At 39.4% G+C, this 21,156-nt stretch overlaps 1 protein-coding gene across 1 annotated transcript in view; it reads right to left on the bottom strand.

The window, feature by feature from the left end:
- LOC113440644 (fatty-acid amide hydrolase 1-like) overlaps nucleotides 1-18,173 on the bottom strand; it is a 30,462-nt gene extending 12,289 nt beyond the window's left edge. The window contains exons 1-9 of the mRNA XM_026707173.2: nucleotides 17,780-18,173; nucleotides 13,934-14,047; nucleotides 12,245-12,388; nucleotides 10,256-10,389; nucleotides 7,488-7,694; nucleotides 6,889-6,929; nucleotides 4,455-4,579; nucleotides 2,836-2,961; nucleotides 1,339-1,436 (exon numbers count right to left, since the gene is read on the bottom strand). Coding sequence (XP_026562958.1) covers nucleotides 1,339-1,436; nucleotides 2,836-2,961; nucleotides 4,455-4,579; nucleotides 6,889-6,929; nucleotides 7,488-7,694; nucleotides 10,256-10,389; nucleotides 12,245-12,388; nucleotides 13,934-14,047; nucleotides 17,780-17,956 — 1,166 coding nt within the window. The 5' untranslated portion in view covers nucleotides 17,957-18,173. The remainder of the gene's footprint in view (nucleotides 1-1,338; nucleotides 1,437-2,835; nucleotides 2,962-4,454; nucleotides 4,580-6,888; nucleotides 6,930-7,487; nucleotides 7,695-10,255; nucleotides 10,390-12,244; nucleotides 12,389-13,933; nucleotides 14,048-17,779) is intronic.
- Between the last annotated feature and the right edge of the window lie 2,983 nt (nucleotides 18,174-21,156).

Here is a 21,156-nt window from a genome sequence, read left to right as displayed (position 1 = left end):
CTATGACTATCATTAAGTGTCGTACCTTATGATTCTCGACACCTGATGAATGTATCTTTTCTTTTATGTGTACTGAGAGTATTTACACCAAGACAAATTCCTTGTGTGTCCAATCACACTTGGCCAAAAAAGAATTCAATTCAATTCAATTCAATTCTAAGTTTGAAAAATGGTCACTAGTCATTTATTTTCAGTGCCATTGTAACTTCAAACAGCCACTAAACGAGAGGTTGTAAGTTGAGGACCACTTGCATGTATCTAATAAATAAATAAAATGTTGCCAAAGACTTCCACCTACTGTACTCTTCTCGCTAGGCATCCATATTCTGGCATTCATTCAGATTTGTGCATACTTTTCTCTTATACTGGCAACAATATTCCATTTGAGATTTCATTGCCCAATTTAAATCTCTCGCCTACATTGATGTGTTGCCCTGATACATTACTTTGAATTCTTGTATGACATTTATGTATCTTGTGCCCAGATTTTAATTTTAACCTGACAACAATCCTGGAATATTGGGACTAGAGGCACTAAATATTGAAATTTAAGATTAAATGGAGATTTGAAACTGAATTTTCTCTATTTAAACACTGTAGAATGCTATTGTGTCTGTATTACTGCAGAAAGCTGTATATTTATATATTTACACCCCTTCACCTAAATCCATACATACAGGCAGGCAGGCAGGCATCATTTACCAATTGCCTGGTATAGCAATTGTTTGAAGTTACAAGAGTGAAAAAAAAACCCACTCTTTGAACACTCTTTGCAGTTACTATCATTGCAGGGACAGACGCTCTTTGTAATCATCATTCACTGATGTACAACTGGCTTGCAACAAGCAGAATTAATAGATAAAGCAGGAGTAAAATTGCAAGTCAACATCACATGATGTCTCCCTCAATGACTGCCGTGTAACAAATGCAAAGAGACATCATACGCTCATCACGGTAATGTGATTTTTCCATTTAGCAATGGTGGCACTTAGTGATGGAATTGCCAGTTACAATTGTGGTCACTAAGTGAGGCCTGTAGTATCTTAGATCTATAATAAAAATAAAGCTTCCAGCAGAGTTAGGGATGTTGTTGTGTTTGAAACAGGGTGTGTGTGTGTGAGTGAGAATATTCAAGCAGCTGAAATTCACTACTCCCAAATGTTTCATTCATAGCAGCTTTCAGCATTACAGAAATTAAAGCCCTGTTTCTCCACCTATCAAAAATAATTGGAAACAGAAGAGAAAAAAGGAGAGGGGGATCACATCCACAAAATAAGCCTTCTACTTCTCTTATTTCCTCACATAAACACTTCAGACTATAGAAAATGCAATACTTACAAAGACTGCAGTAAAGTGGCACCAGCATCACCAAAAAGTGATCCAGTAACTAAGTGGCTCATAAAATGGGCCATGTGAAGCGGTTCAAAGGGGACCAACTAAAAAGAAATGAAAGAACATTTACAATAAAAATAATGGGGGAAATACCATATTTTTCAGAGTATAAAATGCTCTGGAGTATAAGATGCACCTCAGTTTTAGAGGAGGAAAATAAAGGGGAAAAAAATTCTGCCTCTGCCTACCAGCATCCATTGGTATTCATCTGGCTAGCGTCCTGTCAGTGTGAGAGTTGAAGGCTGTTTGGAAACTGAAACAGTATTTGCTGTGTGAGCAAGGAGACAGCACGGAGCCTGTCTGGCTTAGCTTAACTGTTCTGTATTAAAGCTGCATGCTGCTCTGAAACTAAAACTGAAACTCCTCTCCTCTGCTTGTGTTTTGCTTTTGGTATTGTATATTTACTTCATGTGTTATATATAAAGAGAAGTTATTAAATCCTGCTGAATCAGTTACTTGTGTGTGCTTTCTGGATGTGATTGCTGCTGCAAACTCTGACATGTCCTTGCAGCAAATAGCAAACAGCCAGGTCAGCTTCAACCTATTATTGCAGCCTGATTCACAGAAGCAGCTGATTGGCGGGTGGATTGACCTCCAGGGATTGCCATAGATCATCGCCGCCTCCATGCCTCATGTTTTTGGCCTCTGTGCCTCGCATTTTGGGCCTAGTGGGTGGGACTATATTTGGTATATAAGATGCACCCAAATTTTCATCCTCTTTTAGGGGGGAAAAGTGCATCTTATATTCCAAAAAATAAGGTATCTATAACCAGAAACATGACTAAGGAAAAAAAAATCCAATTCTCTAAATCAATGTTTTTTTTCAAACTTGGCTATTTTAAGATTCCCTAGCATTCTAACAATGGGAGTTGTTCTATGCCTCTTAAAGTTGCCAAGTTCAAAAACATTGCTCTAAATTAACAAAATGATAAAAATGCATTCATTTGCATGTGATTCAATGTTACACTTGGGAAAAGGCTCACACAACTCTACTAAAAGTCAATACAAATGGCAGTCTTGTGTAACTAACTACCAGTCTGAGGGCCATCCCTAATATAAAGGCTCTCCTGCATTAAGCAAATCCAATCAATTTTTAAAAACTCTTGTGTGGTGGACACCAAAACTAGCATAATAATTAATTAATAAGCAAATTACAGGGATGAAGGCAAAGTGATCCAGAATACAGTAATTAAATTCTAAAAAGCAAAATCAGCCCAGCTGCTTTTGGCATGAAACTCCAGCCTTTATTGGCAACAGGTAGTGCAGTGGACTTAGTAGGGAGGGAGGGAAAGCCCAGATTTAAACTTAGGTGGAGTTTTGTTGTCTTTTTCTCGACTGTTGCACCCTCCACATAAATCTCTTATACCTACTGATGTTGCCTTCTGAAATAGACAACCCCTTGGTACGACATATATCTGCCTTTCCCCTAATAAGTATACATACCACATGGCCATTCATTTCCAGAAGCTCCTTGGTTTCCAGCACAGCTCGTGTCATGGAAGGGCTTGGCATACTATAGGAATTAGTCACATGATACCCTATTCTGAGGGGACCAGAGCTGGTATAAACCTAGAGCAACAGAAGAACAAGAGAAATTTTCCAAATAATTAATCATACGGTAGTAGATGCCTTAAAAGCAGGATACCACACTGGATAAATAAATGAGCACTAGATTAGCTACAGGAACATCCATTTCTCAATCACTCAAGTTCTTTATCTGCTGGTAAAAATATAGTCCACTGGCTTAACTCCAGAGGTTAGCAGCCAAGGGTGCTTAAGCCAATAAATTTCTTTAGCCAACAGTTCTGAAGCACAGGACCAAATCATGAAATGTTTTCCCAGGACATCAGTGCCTGAGCACACTAACACAGGTTCTAAAGGGAAAACAAAAAAACAAAATAGCCCTTTAAATATCCTTTTCCCTGTGGGCAAACATATAGCGTGTTTTCGCAGCTGAGAGATGATGCAGTTCACTATTATTTTCCTGAAGCTGAGAGACAAAAGGGACAGGCTGGATTGAATTTTGAGAGATAATCCTCAACATACAATGATAATTGAGCTCGGAATTATGGTCTTAATCATATACTGGTTGTTAAGCGAGTCATCATGTGACCGCACTCAATTTTTAGCATTTTTCTTTTGCAGTTGTTGGTGAAGAGAATCCAATTTGCTGGAAGTAATGTCGAGTTCCAGAAACAGATAGATAGATAGATAGATAGATAGATAGATAGATAGATAGAGATAGATAGATAGATAGATAATTGTAAACTGTAATCATGTGACTGCGGGACACTCAAAATGACCACACAGTAAATATGGGCCAAGCAAACAAAATGAAAATACGTGAGCATGGGAGGGGGAGGAAGGCTGCCACTCAGTCACAAGTGCTATTTGGGGGTCCATTGTAATTCTGAATGGTTTTGAAGCAACAGATTGTAAGTCAAGGACAAGCTGTACACTTAGCCTGTGTATAGCCTACTTGATGTCTCTTTCTACCTGGTTTCTTTCCCAAGTGTTACTAATGCTTATTTATTTTAAAATAATCACTTCTCTCAATGAAATGCAAAAAGGAGAGCAGTCTTCATTCCTCAGTGTTTATATATAATTTCTACTATCAATCACAAGTAAAATGGCTTGATGTTCATTTTCTGGAGATCTGCTTATACCTGGAGTCCCCAAACTTGGCAACTTTAAGACTTGTGGACTTCAACTTCATAGCTGGCTGGAGAATTCTGGGAGTTGAAGTCCACAAGTCTTAAAGTTGCCAAGCTTGGAGACCTCTGGCTTATACGTGGAAACAGCCCATGTTGTTAGTAGATTCCGAAAGGCAAAATGGAGGCCTTTTCTCGATGATACCTTTTTCTCATAATGTTGTTCAGGGAGCTGTCTGGTCAGCCCTTTAATTCATATGTGGGTTATTTTTCTGAGGTGATGCCATTACCACAGGAGCCCAGGCAAAGCCACAGCTTCTTTAAGGGGGTGGCAGTGGTTGTGGCAAGGACACCCATGATTTCTTCACAAAACCTGTTCTTCTTGGTTTGAAATTCTGTGCATGATCTTACTTGCTCGTTGAAAGAAAGAGGTGGCACCGTGGGATCCAGTTGGAACATTTTCTTGCACAAGACAGCTTTTAGGCAAAGAGCAAGGCTGTCAACATCCCGTGCCATTGGTCCCAAGCCAACAAAAGCTGAAAGAAATAAACAAGTAAACAGAAGGCATTTAAAGAGTAGCCTGTTATAAGTCAGGAAATTCTGAGAGGAAAGTTTCAACCAAAAAGTGATTAACTCCTCAAGAGCCAACTCATTCCCTATTTTTCAGAATGGATGACCTCTCTTCTCCATTTGAACTCTTCATAACACCATAAGAGCAACTTTTCAATACAATAGTATCAGAAAACCGCTGCCTAGCATACGGCTCTTTCTCCTGTCTCCCAAGGTCAATTCCACATACAGTAGAATAATCCAATCTCACATATGCTATGGTACATTTGATATCCCTCAACAGTTATGAAGATCTCAGGCTGGCGAGAGAAAATGCTGTCGACGTGGCCCAATACTGGACAAATGTCATTCAGTTTTAATTCTATTTATTCGACTTACTTTTTACATGTGATTCATTCCTATGACCTATTGTATACCTATTTTATTTGCAGAGCGTTGAATGTTACATGTCTCGAATTTGTAGGTACTTCTGACATGAATAAAGAACCATTAAACCAGCATCATTGATCACACTTCTATATTATCTCTGGAGCAGACCAGGAAACCTTGATCTCTCGATGGCTTTGATCATGGTATCCTTTTAGAACAACTTTGAGGGCTGGGAGTGGAGGATACCCAGAGTTGTAGTGGTTCCCCTCCTTTCTCCAGATCCAATTCCAGTTGTCGTCAGGATGGGACAGATCTAGCCACAAATCCTGACTTCATGAAGCTTTCTGGATGAGATCATCTACCGGCAGGGAATTAAGGGTCATCTAGTCTCATCAACACACTGATGATACAAGTGGTTCTCAACTGAGCCCCAAATTTCCATTGCTAAGCAAGGCAGTTGTTAAGAGAGTTTTGCCCCATTTTACGACCTTTTTGCCACAGTTAAGCATATCATTGCAATTAAGTGAATGGTCCACCACAACAACCAGTGACTCACTTATTGACTGTCATAAAATCAAATCTTGCCATGGAGTGGGTTTAACCTGTGACTAGAATGACTTATGACCAAAATTTGGGTCTCAATTATGGTCACTAGTTAAGGACTTCCCTGTAATCCTTTGTTAGTCATCCAGAAGTCACAATTTGCAAGTTGGGCAGCCATATAAATCAATTAAATAAAAAAAAATACCCTGGACCAGTGATGGCTAACCTTTTCCATGTTGCGTGCCAAAAGCGCGCTCATGTGCCTGCATCCATGACGCAATGTGCGCACGCAGGGGTGGGATTCTACCAGTTCACACCTATTCACTAGAACCAGTGGTTAACATTCTAAGCAGTTCGGAGAACCGGTTGTTAGAAGAAATTATTGGCCTAATCCTGTAAGGAAGGCAGGAAGGAAACATTCTGGTATTGCTTACAGAAACTGCCCCTCCGTTAACCCTTATTACGTTCTTGGCAGGGCTAGACTTCCTGTCTCAGGAACCTCTCTGGAGTTTTCTTTCCCTCATTTGCTGGTACTTTGCTTGTGTGGAGTGACCATTCAAAGTTACAATGGACCTGAAAAAAGTGACTTATGACCGTTTTTCACACTTACGACTGTTGCAGCATCCCTACAGTCATGAGAGGCCAGGCCAGGAGATGCGTGCCTCGATGTGATTATTGAGTTGGCCACACCCAGCCAATAACATGACCACCAAGCCATGTCCACCCAGTCACATGACCACCAAGCCACGCCCACCATCTAAGCCACACCCACAGAACCAGTTAAAATTTGAATCCCACCCATGTGCACGCAACCCCCCCCACCCCCTCTACGCATGCGTGCACATCCCCACACTGCACGCCTCTGCGCATGCATGTGCGTCTTTCCCACGCATGCACGGCAGATACCCGATAATCACCTGGCTAGCGGTGGGAGGGTCCACGTACATGCACAGTGGGGGTCTTCCGGGCGACCTCTTGCACGCTGGCAGAAATGGCTGTACATGCCATTTCCAGCACATGTGCCATAGGTTCGCCATCATGTCCCTAGACTAGGAAACAACTACCGTAGCTACATTCTCAAATCCTTTTCCGGTAAGTTCTTGTTACAATACCCCATTGCTAGTTTCAAAAACTTTTTCTTTTAAAAGAATAAACGACAATAAAACATTCAGGTAATAGAGCATGGTTGTTACTGGCATTAAGTCATTAAGCTGAGTTCATACTTTTTGAAAAACTGCCAGCTGTACTGTAATTTACTTTGTAAATTGATGAAACTGTTTTTTGAAGAGAACAAGAATGTCAAAGAATAACTTTTCCACTTGAAACAAACTTCCCATTTATCTAATCAATAATGGTATCTTACCTCCTTTCTGACCAGCCACGGATGGAACAATTCCTTTTTTGCTAGAGAAACATTAAAAGAGTAGTTTTAGCAAAGTTGTCAAGATTCCCAATTTTCAATATCAATTCCTCTTTCTTTACATTCTAAAGTGGAACTCATTTCAGCACTTAACACAGATGACATGTTGAGAACGTTTCTGGTTTACCCAGTTGAACAGGGTTAGTTCATACGAACTGAAATAGCCAGGTTTCCAACCAAGCCTATTAGACTAGCAATAGCAATAGACCTTAGACTTACCTCACTAATTAAAACATAACCGATAAACATTTCAAATTCACAACATTTTGCTTAGGGTACAGCAGGGTAAAACAGATGTTAAACAGAATTCAGTTGAAGTGGACATAAGATTGCAGATGTAAAAAGCAATTCAACAAAGGTTGAATGAACAAGATTTTACCTAGTCTGTGATCTGATTGATTAATGTTTGCTGTTTGAATTAATTATTAGTTCTCCCATTCTTGGCAACTCTTGATATATAGGTATAATCAGATCAGGAATCTGAGAGAAATAACCCACATATTTTAAACTCTGTATTTTAAGGATTAGGGTTTGTACACCACCTAATTCTGTTGCTAGTGGTTTTTAAACCACAAATTCCGCAAAAGGCACTTGGGATACGAATGCTGCCTGCTATATCTGTCCCAATGCCCAGAATGGATCCTCCACTTTTAATAAGAGCTCCTTCCCCTCCTGACGATCCACCAGGGCTTTTAGTGGGATTCAAAGGATTCACTGTTGACCCAAAGATTGGATTACTGCAGTCATAACTGAAAAGATAAAGAATATTGTCAGCAAATCGTTTTGGAATAGTTCCAAATATTTTCCTAATAGTTCTTCCAGGTAGTGATTTAAGTACATGATTCAATTAGTCTTTTTACAAAATTATACTGTATCCCTTGCTTAATCTTAATCTGAAACAATGGTATTTACACTTTGCTTCTTAATAAGGATATTTTTCCCGTTTTTTTTCTCACAATCATTTAAAAAAAAAACACATTTCTTGAATTATGAAGAGGAAATGGTCATTATCATGAGCAACTATTAAGTCCTGAACAGCATTGTAAAGACTTGGTCAAGTTCAACTCTTCTACTTCTACTATTAAAAAAAATATGCTTCCTTAAGCTTTAACAATGATCACTTACACAGTGCTGCCCAAAGGGATGATGGTAGAGATAAGGGGTACTATTATCTGGGTAAAAATAACAGTCCTTTGGTCAATTTGAATCACCCACTTCAGTATCATACGGTACAGTCTAGTCAGTTGATGAGAAACAAATTTATGCACCGCCAGTCATACCTATTTGCTTTGTCCTTGTTTTATCACCACCAAGGGCCTCCATTTCAGTGCAAGAAGTGCAAACATGCAATCAATCTTTAAAATGTGTGCTAGGTGGACTGCAGCGCCTTGAACAATTGAATGCAGCTTACCCATTAGCCATAGCCTCTTTGGAAACAGATTTGTGAGAAGCAAAGAAAGCGGTTGGGAGTGTTGAGGATAAAAATAAAAATTGCAGGGGAGGAAGGAGTATAAAAAAAACAGGTGGGAAAGGAGAGGGGTAGACCGCAGAAATGGGAATTTTTGAAGCAACCAGAGCAAAACGTTGAGAACAGAGATGGTGCATGTACAAATGTGATAAAAGCCGAGAGATTAAGGAGAAAATATGGAGAGATGGGATGGGGATTCTACTAGGAATTTGAAGAAGCAAGTGGAGGCATTAAAAAGACCTCAATGAGGAAGGCATGGATCAGAAGATGAAAATGACAAGAAAGTTCAGGAGAACAAGCAGCTTTTTTCATTGGTCCACATGAACTGAAACAATTAACAGAACCTTTAAAGAAAGTGAGTCCCAGCAGTAAAGGGCGAAAAAAAGAAAATGTAAGCTCAGACACACACCCCTTTAGTCAATTTCTAGAGATGTCCCCCTGCTTTGGTAAATGCATGGGTCTTGACTGAAAATATGAGGGTGGACAGGAATATTGAAATTCTCCCATTTTGTTTTAACCCACAATGATGCTAAGCAAACTGTTGGATACTGGAGCTGAAATTTCTCTTATTAAATGTTTTTCTTTAGGTAAGCAAATCTCCACTGCAGACCTGTCCGACTCACAGATCTCTGACTGGCAGGACTCAAGCCCATCACAACCAATGTGGAACCCCATATTAGTGTACAGGCCCCCTGGAAGCCCACAGAAATAATACCCATTTCCAAAGACTACTGAAACAGGGATCGCAGAGATTACTAGCAACTTAAGCTGTTTTAATAGTCCCCTCTGGCCAGTTTTAAAAAGAGATGGGAGAATTTACAGGCTAGAGATGTATTCATCCCAACCTCATTTTGTGGCATCTTCTGTCTAGGGGATGCCTAGGGGAGGAATATGTAAGATGAGGCTGAAGCTGTCTTATCTAAAGGTGAAGCAAGGGTGGACAATAAGCCAGGAATCTTGTCCAAAAGATCTCTTTGGGAGATGGACAAGAAAGAATGAAATTGTTATAAGGTAATAAAAGAATATCACCTGAACCAGGCAAAACAAGTTGAGCCTCACTACATGGAAATGCTCCTCTCCCCTGAGCCCAAGTGCCATCAACAGGTACCAGGCTTGTAAGCTGGCAAGGCAAAAGTAGCTGCCAATTTGTGAATCAACAAAGCAAGGACTTATGGGGACAAAGGTGGCCCTGAAGCCCACCCACTCTTTGCCTTTGGATCCAAGATTTGGTGGCTTCCATCCCTCCAGCTAGTGCCCGGCAACCTAGTTGAGAAGGACATGGGTAGGGGTAGGGGTAGCTGTGTAGGACTGCATGAGAGAGAAAGGGCAAACATATTGCTACTAAGGAAGTTTTACTCTTATTTTAAATTCACTGGGTCTCACTGTATTCCAAATAACCTGTTGTGCTTCAATGCTCATGTATGAACGTGACTTGAATATAGCTGATGATCAGGACTGTGTGAGTGAGTGACCATAAGCCAAACCCAGGAGCATATGTGGCAGCTTACTTAGTTACCAGCAGAGAAAGAAGATGGCAAAGGTCAGCCAGGGGGTCAGGAGCCCAAAAGGGAGGGGGAAGACAGGGAAGGTGAGAAAGAGTTGAAACTCCTGGAACTGTAAATGCAGGTGAGCTGCCAAATGCCTGAACTTTGATTACAAGACCACAAGAGCACAGCAACAGCTGTAACTTCAAATGATTTTCTTAGTGGGAAACCCCTTCCTTCAGTGCCTCTGTAAATTCAAATGATTGCTTGAATCAATAGTCTTAAGTCAAGGATAACCTGTATATAAAAACCAAAACAAAAAACATTGGCAAAATAATGATAATAATACATGATTTACTTCAACAGCGATTGGGGAATATTTGTTTTTACAAATGGAATTGCTCCTTGATGTTTCAACACCTGCACTATAACAGCGTCTTCTGCTGCTGGCTGGAAGAGACGCTTTGCAAAGCCCAAAGTACTGTCATAGCCCTGTGGTGAGGAAAAACGATAGAAAGATGAAAAGGAAATTTGAGTTCCCCATAGAAACATCATATATCATTCAGTGATGCTGGGTTTAAGATGTTAAAAAACAGCAACAAATTGGTAATATATTTATTAGTTCCCCTGTGGAACATTTAAGATTATTATTATACAGAAGGTCTAAGGATAAATTCTTGATAGAAAATTCCTCCCTCAAATCCTGAACAGCAAAAGAACTGCCCAGAGGAAACTAGATCAATTAACAGTATACCATAACTGAATTTACAACATCATGTTGAGCCAATTTGGTTTTGATGTGATAGGGTTATATGATGCAAGACACTGTGGTTTTTTTAAACCATGGCTTCCAATTTAAATTATATGTCTCTACCCATTTCGTGAAACCACAAGCTTTTAGGGATGGCAGATAAACAGCATGGTGGAGGGCAGGGAGAAAACATGGGGCTTTGTTCTAACATATGACATTGGCTGCAAGGCCGCTATACAAAAGTGGAAAGAGAAACACATACCCACAATTGAAGATTAGTCTTTGAAATTAATGGAACTAGCTAGATTGAGAACTTGACTTCTTTAATTAGGAAAAATAACTTGACTAACTTTCTTGCAACTTGGAGGCCACTGTTAGATTTCTTACAAGACAAGGAGAAAAATCAGATTTTGACCTTGGGTTTTGAGGACAAGATTTCATTTGACTAGAAAAATGTTGAGAATTCTTAATTTTATTCATATTTGTCAGTTTATTATAAGTTAGAAAAAAATTAAGTGAAGAATATATTATGACTATTGTATTTTTTGTATGTTGAATATTAATTTTATAAGCCATTTAAGTATTGGTATTATTCATCAGAGAGGGGCTATTGTATTATTATTTCTTTACTGGAAAAAGTCAAGAGGTCACTTATGTTATATATTTGCTTTATGGATTTTTGTTATTTTTAACTTGTTCTATTATCTCCCCTTTTATATTAATTTGTATTTTAATGCTTTTTTAAAAAAAATAAATCTATTTTTTTTTAAAAACCCCAATTAAGCAAAACTTTATGTAATACAATATGGTAACACAGTTGGTATCAGATAACTTTGTTTTAGCAGACAACAATCACTGTTAAGATTGCTGTGAAATATGCCTTAGCATAGGATAAATTTTATTTTGGTTATCACAGATCTAAACACATTTTCCTGTACATTTTTAAGATACAGCTGGTTTCCCACACAACATGGATTTTTGCTTATTTATTTGACTTAAAATCTACCTAAACCTTCAAGGTAACACTCACAAATTTAAATCCGCCCCTCCAAAGCCATACAAGAAACCAACAATTGGAATAAAAAAAAACTTGTGCATTACAGTGTGCAGGCCCACATATCACCCTACTCCAGGCCTTGTTACAAAGGGTTTAAACTGGACACAGTCACCTTAGAGGAGAAATGGGCAACATAAAAATGTACCGAATAAATAAATAAAATAAAGATTTTGTAAAAGAGAGCAGGGTTCAGCATTAAGTGACTTGAGCTATTAGATACAGGCAGATGAAAAGATGATCTCATATTAACTAACATGTATACCAGGAGTGTCAAACTGGCGGCCCGGTGGGCCAGACACATCACATGTGGGCCACGCAAACCCCAGCTCTGTGAGGGGAAAAAACATTGCGATATGTCACTTGATGGCAACATGAGACAGCATGTTTGACACTTGTAATGTATAGGCACCTGCTAGAAGCAATTCAAACCCAAAGCCAAGATGCTCTTTATTATATAATGTAATACAAGTTGCACATCCACCTGTTTTTTAGCCACACAAGAGCTCTGCATACTCACCCAAGGCCCACCCCAGCTATACCTTGCAGTTAATGGAATCCTTTATGCTGATGGGAACTCCATAGAGCAAGCCTTTTTTCCCTTCGCTGTTCATATGCCAAAGCTGGGATTCATTCTCTGCTATGTAATCAGTTATGCAATTGACATCTGCAGTCACTTTCAGGGCCTAGAAAAAGCAGGGAAAGACAGTCTCTTTATTTCTCCTGTAAAGCCTGCCTTTGCAAAGAGGAGGAAAAAAAATGGAAACTTGAAGGCAAGCCTATTTAGTCTACTAAACTACCTCATGTCTAAAAATAATTGCTTCCTTTACCTCATTATTTTCTCCTACGAGTGGTATTACCCTTTTATTTTTCTCAAAAAGATAACTAAATCTCTTCTACATGGGAATTATTGTTCAATGTCAATTCTCATATCTAAAGATCTATTCGCCATGGGTGAATAGGTGGCAATATAAATTCAATAAACAAACAAACAAGCAAACAAATAAATGGTAAGACTGGATGGAGACAGCCCCAATGTAGAAGCTAAGTAGGTTCTGAATATTCCTGGGTAAAACTTTTAACCCAGCAGATATATATCAGTCCCAGAGGGTAAAAATAAATAAATAAAGACTATGATTCTTGCTTCACACTTCTCTCTTTTGGTCAAGAGGCTGAGGAAAAATTGACTGAATGACTCCTTGAATCAGAGTGAGCTCTTAGTGCTTAATAGCTGGTTTTGGTAACAATATGGAATATTACTACTGTCTTCTTCTAGGGCACGGGTGTCAAACACAAGGCCCGGGGTCCGGATCCAGTCCACAGGGTGCTTAGATCTGGCCCGTGGGGCTGCCCTGGAAACAGAGAAGGGCCAACCCGCCATGCATTTGCCAGAGAAAATGGAACTTAGGAAGCAGCCCTCCTGCGCTCAGTTTTCGCTGGCAGAGGGTTGCAGGAGGCCGTCACAGCTGAAAATGGAGCTTGGGAGCCCGTTTTCTCTGGCAGAACGCTCAGGCCAACACAAGTGGTGATGTTGAGCAGGCCATGCTCCTCCCAGCCCTCCCCAATGTCAAACAAAACCTGGATGCAGCCCTCAATGAAATTGAGTTTGATATCCGTGTTCTAGGGTATTTTTTCAACTTGCCAAACTAGCTTACAGCCCTAGGTTTTCCTGTTGGTCTCAAATACTAAATAAATACTAAACACTAAAATCAATTTTCACTCAGTTGAAGGACAGGTAGGTATTGCTTCTTTGGATCTATTTCTGGTATAGGCCAATTTGTTCTTCCTTACTAGACATTTCACTTCTATGTATTTATTATCAAATTATTTCTCGATTCATAGATTTAAGACTTGAAAAGATTATCTGATATTGGCTTTTTGGGGAATCAAACTATATACACCTACCTTGGAGTATTAACGGCTGAACTCAATGGGTGGTTTTTTTTTCTGAATAATTAGCTGGAGAATCTGTTTATGAAGTTTCTTGCTACACTGACAAAATGCTTTAAGAGAGATGAAATTTGCTAACACTATTGAGACTCTTATAACAGCAACAGGAAAGAAGATGCCATAGGAATATATGACCCACAAGAAAAATGCAGATTCTTAAAACAATTTTCAAATCTAAAAAAAAATGTTTATGGATCCTCAGGAAAAATTCAGCTTGAATCATAATAATCCTACCCTACACATATTTCTCATTTTTGTTAGCTTAGGGAATGATGCCTCACCTTATCCACATAGGTGTAGAAAACACTCTCAGGTGTGAGTGAACCATCCCCAAGTTGCTGACAGAGTTCAGGCAAACTCAGTGATAAAATAGGTTCTGGTTGATGATTTGGATTCTGAAAGAGAAAAAAATCCCCATATATAATAAAACACTGCTTCTTTTAGATACACCTATAATCTAAACATTTAGCATTTTTGCAATATAGCTGAAGGCTAGTCTAGTATAAACTAATCAGTCCTATAATTGATGCTCTGATCCATATTAAAAACAATGCTAAGCAGATTCAACCTTATACATATAAAATCTGTGTTTCAGAAAAAATATTAATATGACTCTTGCTCAGCCACAGTTTTGAAAGTGATTAAACACAGGATTAAACACATTAATATATTACCATCAGCTTATCTATATGTTACTAAAACTCTTGTTATGAACTTGGGCGAAATGATGCACCATAGAGCAACTATTTTTGAAACATGGTACCTTAAATGAGTTAACTTACATAATGTATCCAAAATCTAGGACCCATGATTCCCGAGGTATTAAAAATTGGGGAAGCTGTAATTGCTTACTGGTTGCTGGTGCAGTCACATGATCTTCATTTTCAATGTTTCATGACAGTTTCCCAGCCAGTCTCACAATCCTTTGTTCCCTCTCTCACCCAGCAGCAACTACTTGCTGTCTATTGGGAAGGGAGGAGAAAGGGAAGGAACGGACTCCATTTATTTGATCCTGTGACTGTGGGGATTAAGGAGGTTTAAGGCAGCTCCATTTGTTTGGGGAATGTTTATAAAGATTCTCAGTCATCCAGGGCATGGTTGTCCCAAAGATTCTTTTTTATAAAAGACAACTGGATTTTGTTTTTCCTTGAAGATGTTTCATTTCTCATCCATGAAGCTTCTTCTCATCCAAGAAGATGGTTCTTAGATGAAAAGTGAAACATCTTCAAGGAAAAACAAAGTCCAGCCTTTTGGGGGGAAAAAAAACATCTTTGGGACATTTGTGGAGCTTCTACAGGTTCACAAGAACAATACCTGCTTTGCAGGCTGGCTCTGTCAGATAGCCAATCCTATACTGGGCCCAGTGCCTCTCTCAGAAGCTGCTAAGAATGGAAAAATAAGTTGGTCTCTGCTAGGTGAGAAAGAAGCTGGAGGCTTTCAGGTTCTAGCTGGCTACAACCAGTTGATCTGCCTTGGGAGGATGACTGGCTGCAGGGGCTCAGTGGGATAGGATGGGTGGGTGAATGATTGCAGGGGTGCTATAGCATCTATAACTTTAAAGCCAGGTCACAAGTAGCTTTGGGGGACATTTGTCATAACTTCGAACGGTCGGTAAATGTCCTATCTAAGAAAGAGTAAATACAACAAATGTATCAAGAAATGGAGTCAATGATGATTACATGGATAAATATTCAGAGTAAAAATACATTTAAATAGTTACATCAATAAAATCTACCCAGAATTATTAAGTGCAAGCTAATGGTTTTAGAGTTCTATAGCCAGCAAACCTACACATTTTCTTCCTCTCCTCCTGCCTGGAGCTAGATTATCATTTTGGAAGTTCCTCAAGAACTGGGAGTCCCAAGGAACCAGAGTCATTCTTTGATGGCTCCATTATGGTTGATCTTTTTACTCTCTCCATGACGTTCATACAGTTCACATTCTTATATAGTGTTTGTCATGTTTACCATGACTTTCATATTTTTTATAATGATTGGCTTTTATATTTGTTTTATTCATTTACTCACTCACCTAGACTTGCTTCCTGTAAGATGGGCAGCAGCCATAGAAGCATGATTAACGTATTTGTTAGAAGAAAATTTTACTTAATTCAATGGGATATACTTCTGGGAATATACATGTGGTTTCAACTTTTGATTGGGAGCGGCCCAGTTTTTTTAGAAGATGGGTGACTATATAAATGTTTAAATAAATCAATATGATAGATTATACTGTTGAACGGGTTAACACAAGTCACTTCACAAGGGTTGCTTTCGGATTTCATTTTAATTATGAAGGTGAAAACAGACAAATCCTTGACTGTGTGATGAAATACACAAGCGTGAGCAAGTTTCTAATTATGCATCCTGTGATTAATATTCTAATCAGCTAAACCAGTGGTCCCCAACCACTGGGCCGCAGCCCACTGGTGGGCCTTGAGAAAATTTTGGTGGGCCACAGAGAAATCTCACCCCCAGAGCACCCCCACAAAGCAATTAATCCAGGTTGCACAGAAACACAAGGCTGTGGCGCCCACATGGCCCACAGGAACGCTCCCCGCCCACTCACTCCTTACCCAGTAAACTTGCTTGCTAAATTGCTATTTTTCCTTTTTCCGACAATCATCTGTTCTGCTGTGTCAGGAGATTTAGATTAGCTAGGAAGCAGGAAATGGTTGGATTTCTTGCTTTCTAGCTAGTCTTTAGATCTTTGGCTCTGCCTCCTTTAGGACTGAAGGTTTGCTTGCAAGCAAATTCAAGTGCAGACTCACAGCAAGCAAATTTGAGAGACTGAGCTAGCCGATGGCAGACAGATAGATTACTGAATGATTCTGTGAGCAACTCAATCTGCCTGCTTTGCCTGATTTTGGGTAAAAGTTGCTCTTTTTTAAATAAAAAATCCAATATTTACATGAATGGTGTGTTGTGAGTTAATTTTGTGAGTTTTCTTGCTAGCAAATTTTATGAGTGTATGTGACAGATTGAGCTAGCCAATGGCAGATAGATTTCTGAATGAATCTGTGATTCTGTGAGCAACTCAATCTGCCTGCCTGCTTTGCCTGATTTTGGGTAAAAGTTGCTCTTTTTTTGTAAAAAAAATCAATATTTATATAAATATTTATAATATTTACATACAAGCCATTCCCAGCCAGTCACATGACCAAGCCACACCCACAAATTAGACCACACCCACAGAACCGGTTGGTGGTCCCTGGGATCTAAAATTATGAGTTTGGTGGTCCCTGAGGTCCAAAAGGTTGGCGACTCCTGGGCTAAACCACAAAATAGAACTGTTTTATTGGACAAGGCCATTCTAATATATTTATTTTAATCTCATTTTAAGCATTGTTACCCACCCACCCAGTCATCAGTTTAAAATATGTGCCCATATAAATTGAACAAAAAATAAAAATGTACTTGTCAACCACGTGCATATCAAAACCTTCTAACTTCTCCACCTCACCTGCCTTTAATATTGTGATCTCCAGTAACTCAGAATGTCAAACTGAATTCAGCGAGCAAACTTTAAATCTACAGAATCCAGATACAATACTCGACTTCTCTTTCAGTTATTCGCTGCCCTCCGGGAGTCTTGCTAAAATAGTCTATACAGCATAAAGCCATGGAGTGGCACACAAATCTGCTGACCCAGGTGGTTTTGTGTTAAACCTATTTGCCCTACTGAACCTTCCTGTGGGAAACAGAAATTGCAATTTGATCGAATCACGTTCGAATCTCACTGACTTATTATTTCAAGTATGCACCGGTTGCATCAACCAGAATAGCCATCTAATTTCCAGATAGACGTGTGTGTTTTTTTCCTTAAACGTGGAATGAAAAAAACAAACAAAGCAAGGAGCTTCGTTCCTTTAGAAAAGACTGCAAGCTTAGAAGGAAAGTAAACCTTTGGATAGATTGAAGTCTATCCCCATTTCGAAACTTATCCCTCTTGCCTCTCCTACGGCTTTGAGCGTGACACACACACACACACACACACACACACACACACACACACACACACACACACACACACACACACACACACACACACACACACACACACACACACACACACACACACACACACACACACACACACACACACACACCCACGGCTTCTTCCCTAACCTGTTCTTGGAAGCGCTGAACGGCTCTTTCCATTTGCTGGAAGGCGCCCTCCCGCCGGCTCCTGGCCTTCGCTATCTTGTCCTGGACCTGCCGCCTCCTCCGCCATTTCAGCAGCAGGAGAGTCGCTACCGAGCAACCCAGGAAAGCAGAAACAAGAGCAGTTACGCTCATGGCCATCGCCGAGAAGGAGAGCGGGTGGAAGTCCGCGGCTCTGCGGTCGCGTTTTGTACTCCGACTCCTCCCACTCGGCTCTGGGCAAAGATGTGAAGCGAAGGGCTTTGTATTCGGACTCCGCCCCTCAGCAAAAGATGCCAAGGCTTCTTCACAGGAGTTTCGTTTGGGATTCCACCCGAAGCGGCGTGTGTGTGTTTTCCTTTTTCTTTTTCATTTTGTCCCGACGCCTTTTCCCCTCGGAAATTAACATGTTAGTCACGTCTGTTCTTATGGCGAAAAACATGGTTTATGCAACACGGATAGTCCTCGACGTGCCGTCACAATTGAGGGCAACGTTTCTGCACCGAAGTGAGACGTGTTTTTTTTTAATGCTATGCTTATTAATGTTGAATGTGAGGCTGAAAAAATAAAATCAATCACCGGGAGGCAGCAGAATTAGTAGTGTCTGTATCTGATGATATCTTAACTTTATTATGGGTTATTTGATAACTATAGGAATTTGGCCCCAATTATATGATCCAAGGCTCTAGAGTACATTGCACTTTTTATATCAAATGGCAGATCACACAGCCTGCTCAAAAGTTCTTTCAGTTCAATTATGAAGAAATCGCCTTTCCTGCAGTAGCCTAATCTTACCAGTTTCCTAAATTGACAAATATAGCTAGGGAGCCAGAAAGAAAGTACATCGGTATTTAACTGTAGAATTAAACCTGCATAGCATAGAATAGCACAGACTTTCATATAAGTTCTATTGGTCCTTAGAAAACAGACAGGCTCTTCACAACTTCTGAATGGGCTCTAAAACATTAGTGTGGAACAAGCATATATTTATACAGACAAGAAAGCAATTGGAAAAGAGTACATATATGAACAGTAAGGCTGTGCAAGTCTTCCAATTCAAAAGCATAAAAATATTATTTGGGGGCACTGTGAATGTAGCACATTTTCCACTCTTTTAAGCCAAATAGAGCATTTCCAGATGTATGTGACTGACTTCCACAGCCATCATGCAATCACATTTTTTTTTTAAAAAAATCAAATTTAGGAAGTGGCAGACAAGGCCTATGCCTGACTTCCACATGCCCTGTAATATGTTTTTACTTTTTTTATCTGAAGCCCTGCACAATCCTAGTGATTAGCAATACAGCAGGGCACCTTCAAGAAGCTTTATGATGATTTATTCACCAAGGAGCAAAATTCCTTAATAAACCATGATCATCCACTGTAGGTTAAACTGGCATTAACCTATACTTATTTACCAGTTGATCTTCTTGAACCCAATAGGAGGTTGGGATTGATTTGTATATTCAATATATATAAAATAATACAATAAAGTGCTTTAACAAAGGCTATGTCTTTACCAAAATGGATTTTTTTAAAAAAAAAGTACCTTAGGAGGGGTTTCATATTCTCTCTTCAGTATATCCAGGTACAGCTCGAAATATTATCTGAAACCTTGAAGAGTACTACTTCTCAGTGCTGACCATTGATAGCCAATTGTGATGTTATTTATACATTTTGCTAAGCCATTGCTTTCCTTTAATCACTCTTTATGATGCATAAATCAAAGCAAAATAAAGCTTTTTATATTTCCTTGGAATATACAAAATATCCATGCTAGACATTCTTATTCAGAAGCCTCCACATCCCAAGTTAAGGATTAGATTCCACATTAAACCAGGATTTTTCAGCAAACTTTCCATAAAGTATGAGTTTCACTATACCAGAAGCCAAGACAACTTGATTATCAATGACAGCAAAGATACATTTTATTTTCCTTAGGTTTCCAGATCTGAAACGTTGTTTCTGTTTCATGGAATTGTAACCATACAATCACTGTACATCAACAAACCAGATGTTTGTTGGGAAGACTCCAGAAACATAGCATTCTTCCTTAAAATTATCCACTTGGCCTCTATGCTTGTTGATAGTAAGGAAAATTGATAAGATTACTTTATTTGGACCGCCAAATCCTGCCGAGCAGTAGGTGGCAGCAAAAATACAAATAAATAAACAAAAAATCCTTCCAGCCAGACATGCAAATTATAAATTAAGCCCATATCAAATTCAAATGATTGGCTCTGAGAAGCAATAATTAGTTTAATCAATGGATATTTAGAAAACGGTAGTATAGGCAAGTCATTGACTTGTGACCAAAACCGTGCCCAAAATTTCCAGTGCTGAGCAAGGCCGTTGAATGAGTTTTGCCCCCATTTTACAACCTTTCTGGTCAGTTAAGTGAATCACTGCTGTTGTTACCAACATGGTTGTTGAGTGACTTTTCCATTGATTTTGCTTGTCAGACGTCGCAAACGGTGACCACATGACCCCAGGACACTGCAACCATTATAAACACGTGCCAGTTGCCAAGCGTCCGAATTTTGTGACTACAGGGATTCTGCAACAGTCATAAGTGAGAAAAATGGTCATAAGTTGTTTTTTTCAGTGCTGTTGTAACTTGGAACAGCCACTAAATGAATGGTTGTAAATTGAGGCCTACCTTTCATACACTGTACATTTGATTATAGAGACAATGGGTGCACCACTGGAAGAACTAGAAAGGCTAGATTGGGAACCTTCTGGAGAATATGTTGGCACCAACTTGATGCAGATAATTGATCACTTTCCCAATATTTATTTTTCATATTGTGTTTGACATTTATGTTTAACATTTTAAATGTGAAATGTATCTGTCATGCCCCTGATGGAGACTGACCCTGAGCAGTCAGAGAAGGACCCAGGCCCATCCCCTATCCATCCTAGGGCACGCAGGGAGGAGAGGATCAGGGTAAAACGTGGTCTACTCGGGAGGAGAGGGCCATGATCCTCTTCATGGGTTGCAGGTGTGAGATCTGCATAAGAGTTTGGACCTGCATGCAAACAGCTGGAGACAATTAGTGTTTTATTTCTAAAGAAGGTTTATCTTGGTTGGCGTTCTTCCAACAGACTGTCCTTGGTTATCTTCCTGAAATGGGCAATTACCTATCCTGGTCTGTTGTGGAACTTTATTCAATGCAGTTTGTTTTTGGTTTTTGCTTCATTATCGGCTCTTTGAATTTGAACTGTGTTTCTTTCCTTTGAAATGTTATTTTGAAAATAGTTTAATCCCCCACTGTGAACAATTAAACAGTGAAGCCAAGTCGAAGGCATTAAAGGACTTTTAGTTATGTTTTGGGTTTTGTTATATTTCTGATATACTCTGG

The sequence above is a fragment of the Pseudonaja textilis genome, chromosome 3 (assembly GCF_049901715.1).
Source record: "Pseudonaja textilis isolate UNSWEBS1 chromosome 3, rPseTex1.2, whole genome shotgun sequence".
Taxonomy (NCBI): domain Eukaryota; kingdom Metazoa; phylum Chordata; class Lepidosauria; order Squamata; family Elapidae; genus Pseudonaja; species Pseudonaja textilis.
The sequence above is the reverse complement of the archived record's forward strand: the minus strand, read 5'-3'. Positions and strand labels throughout refer to the sequence as shown.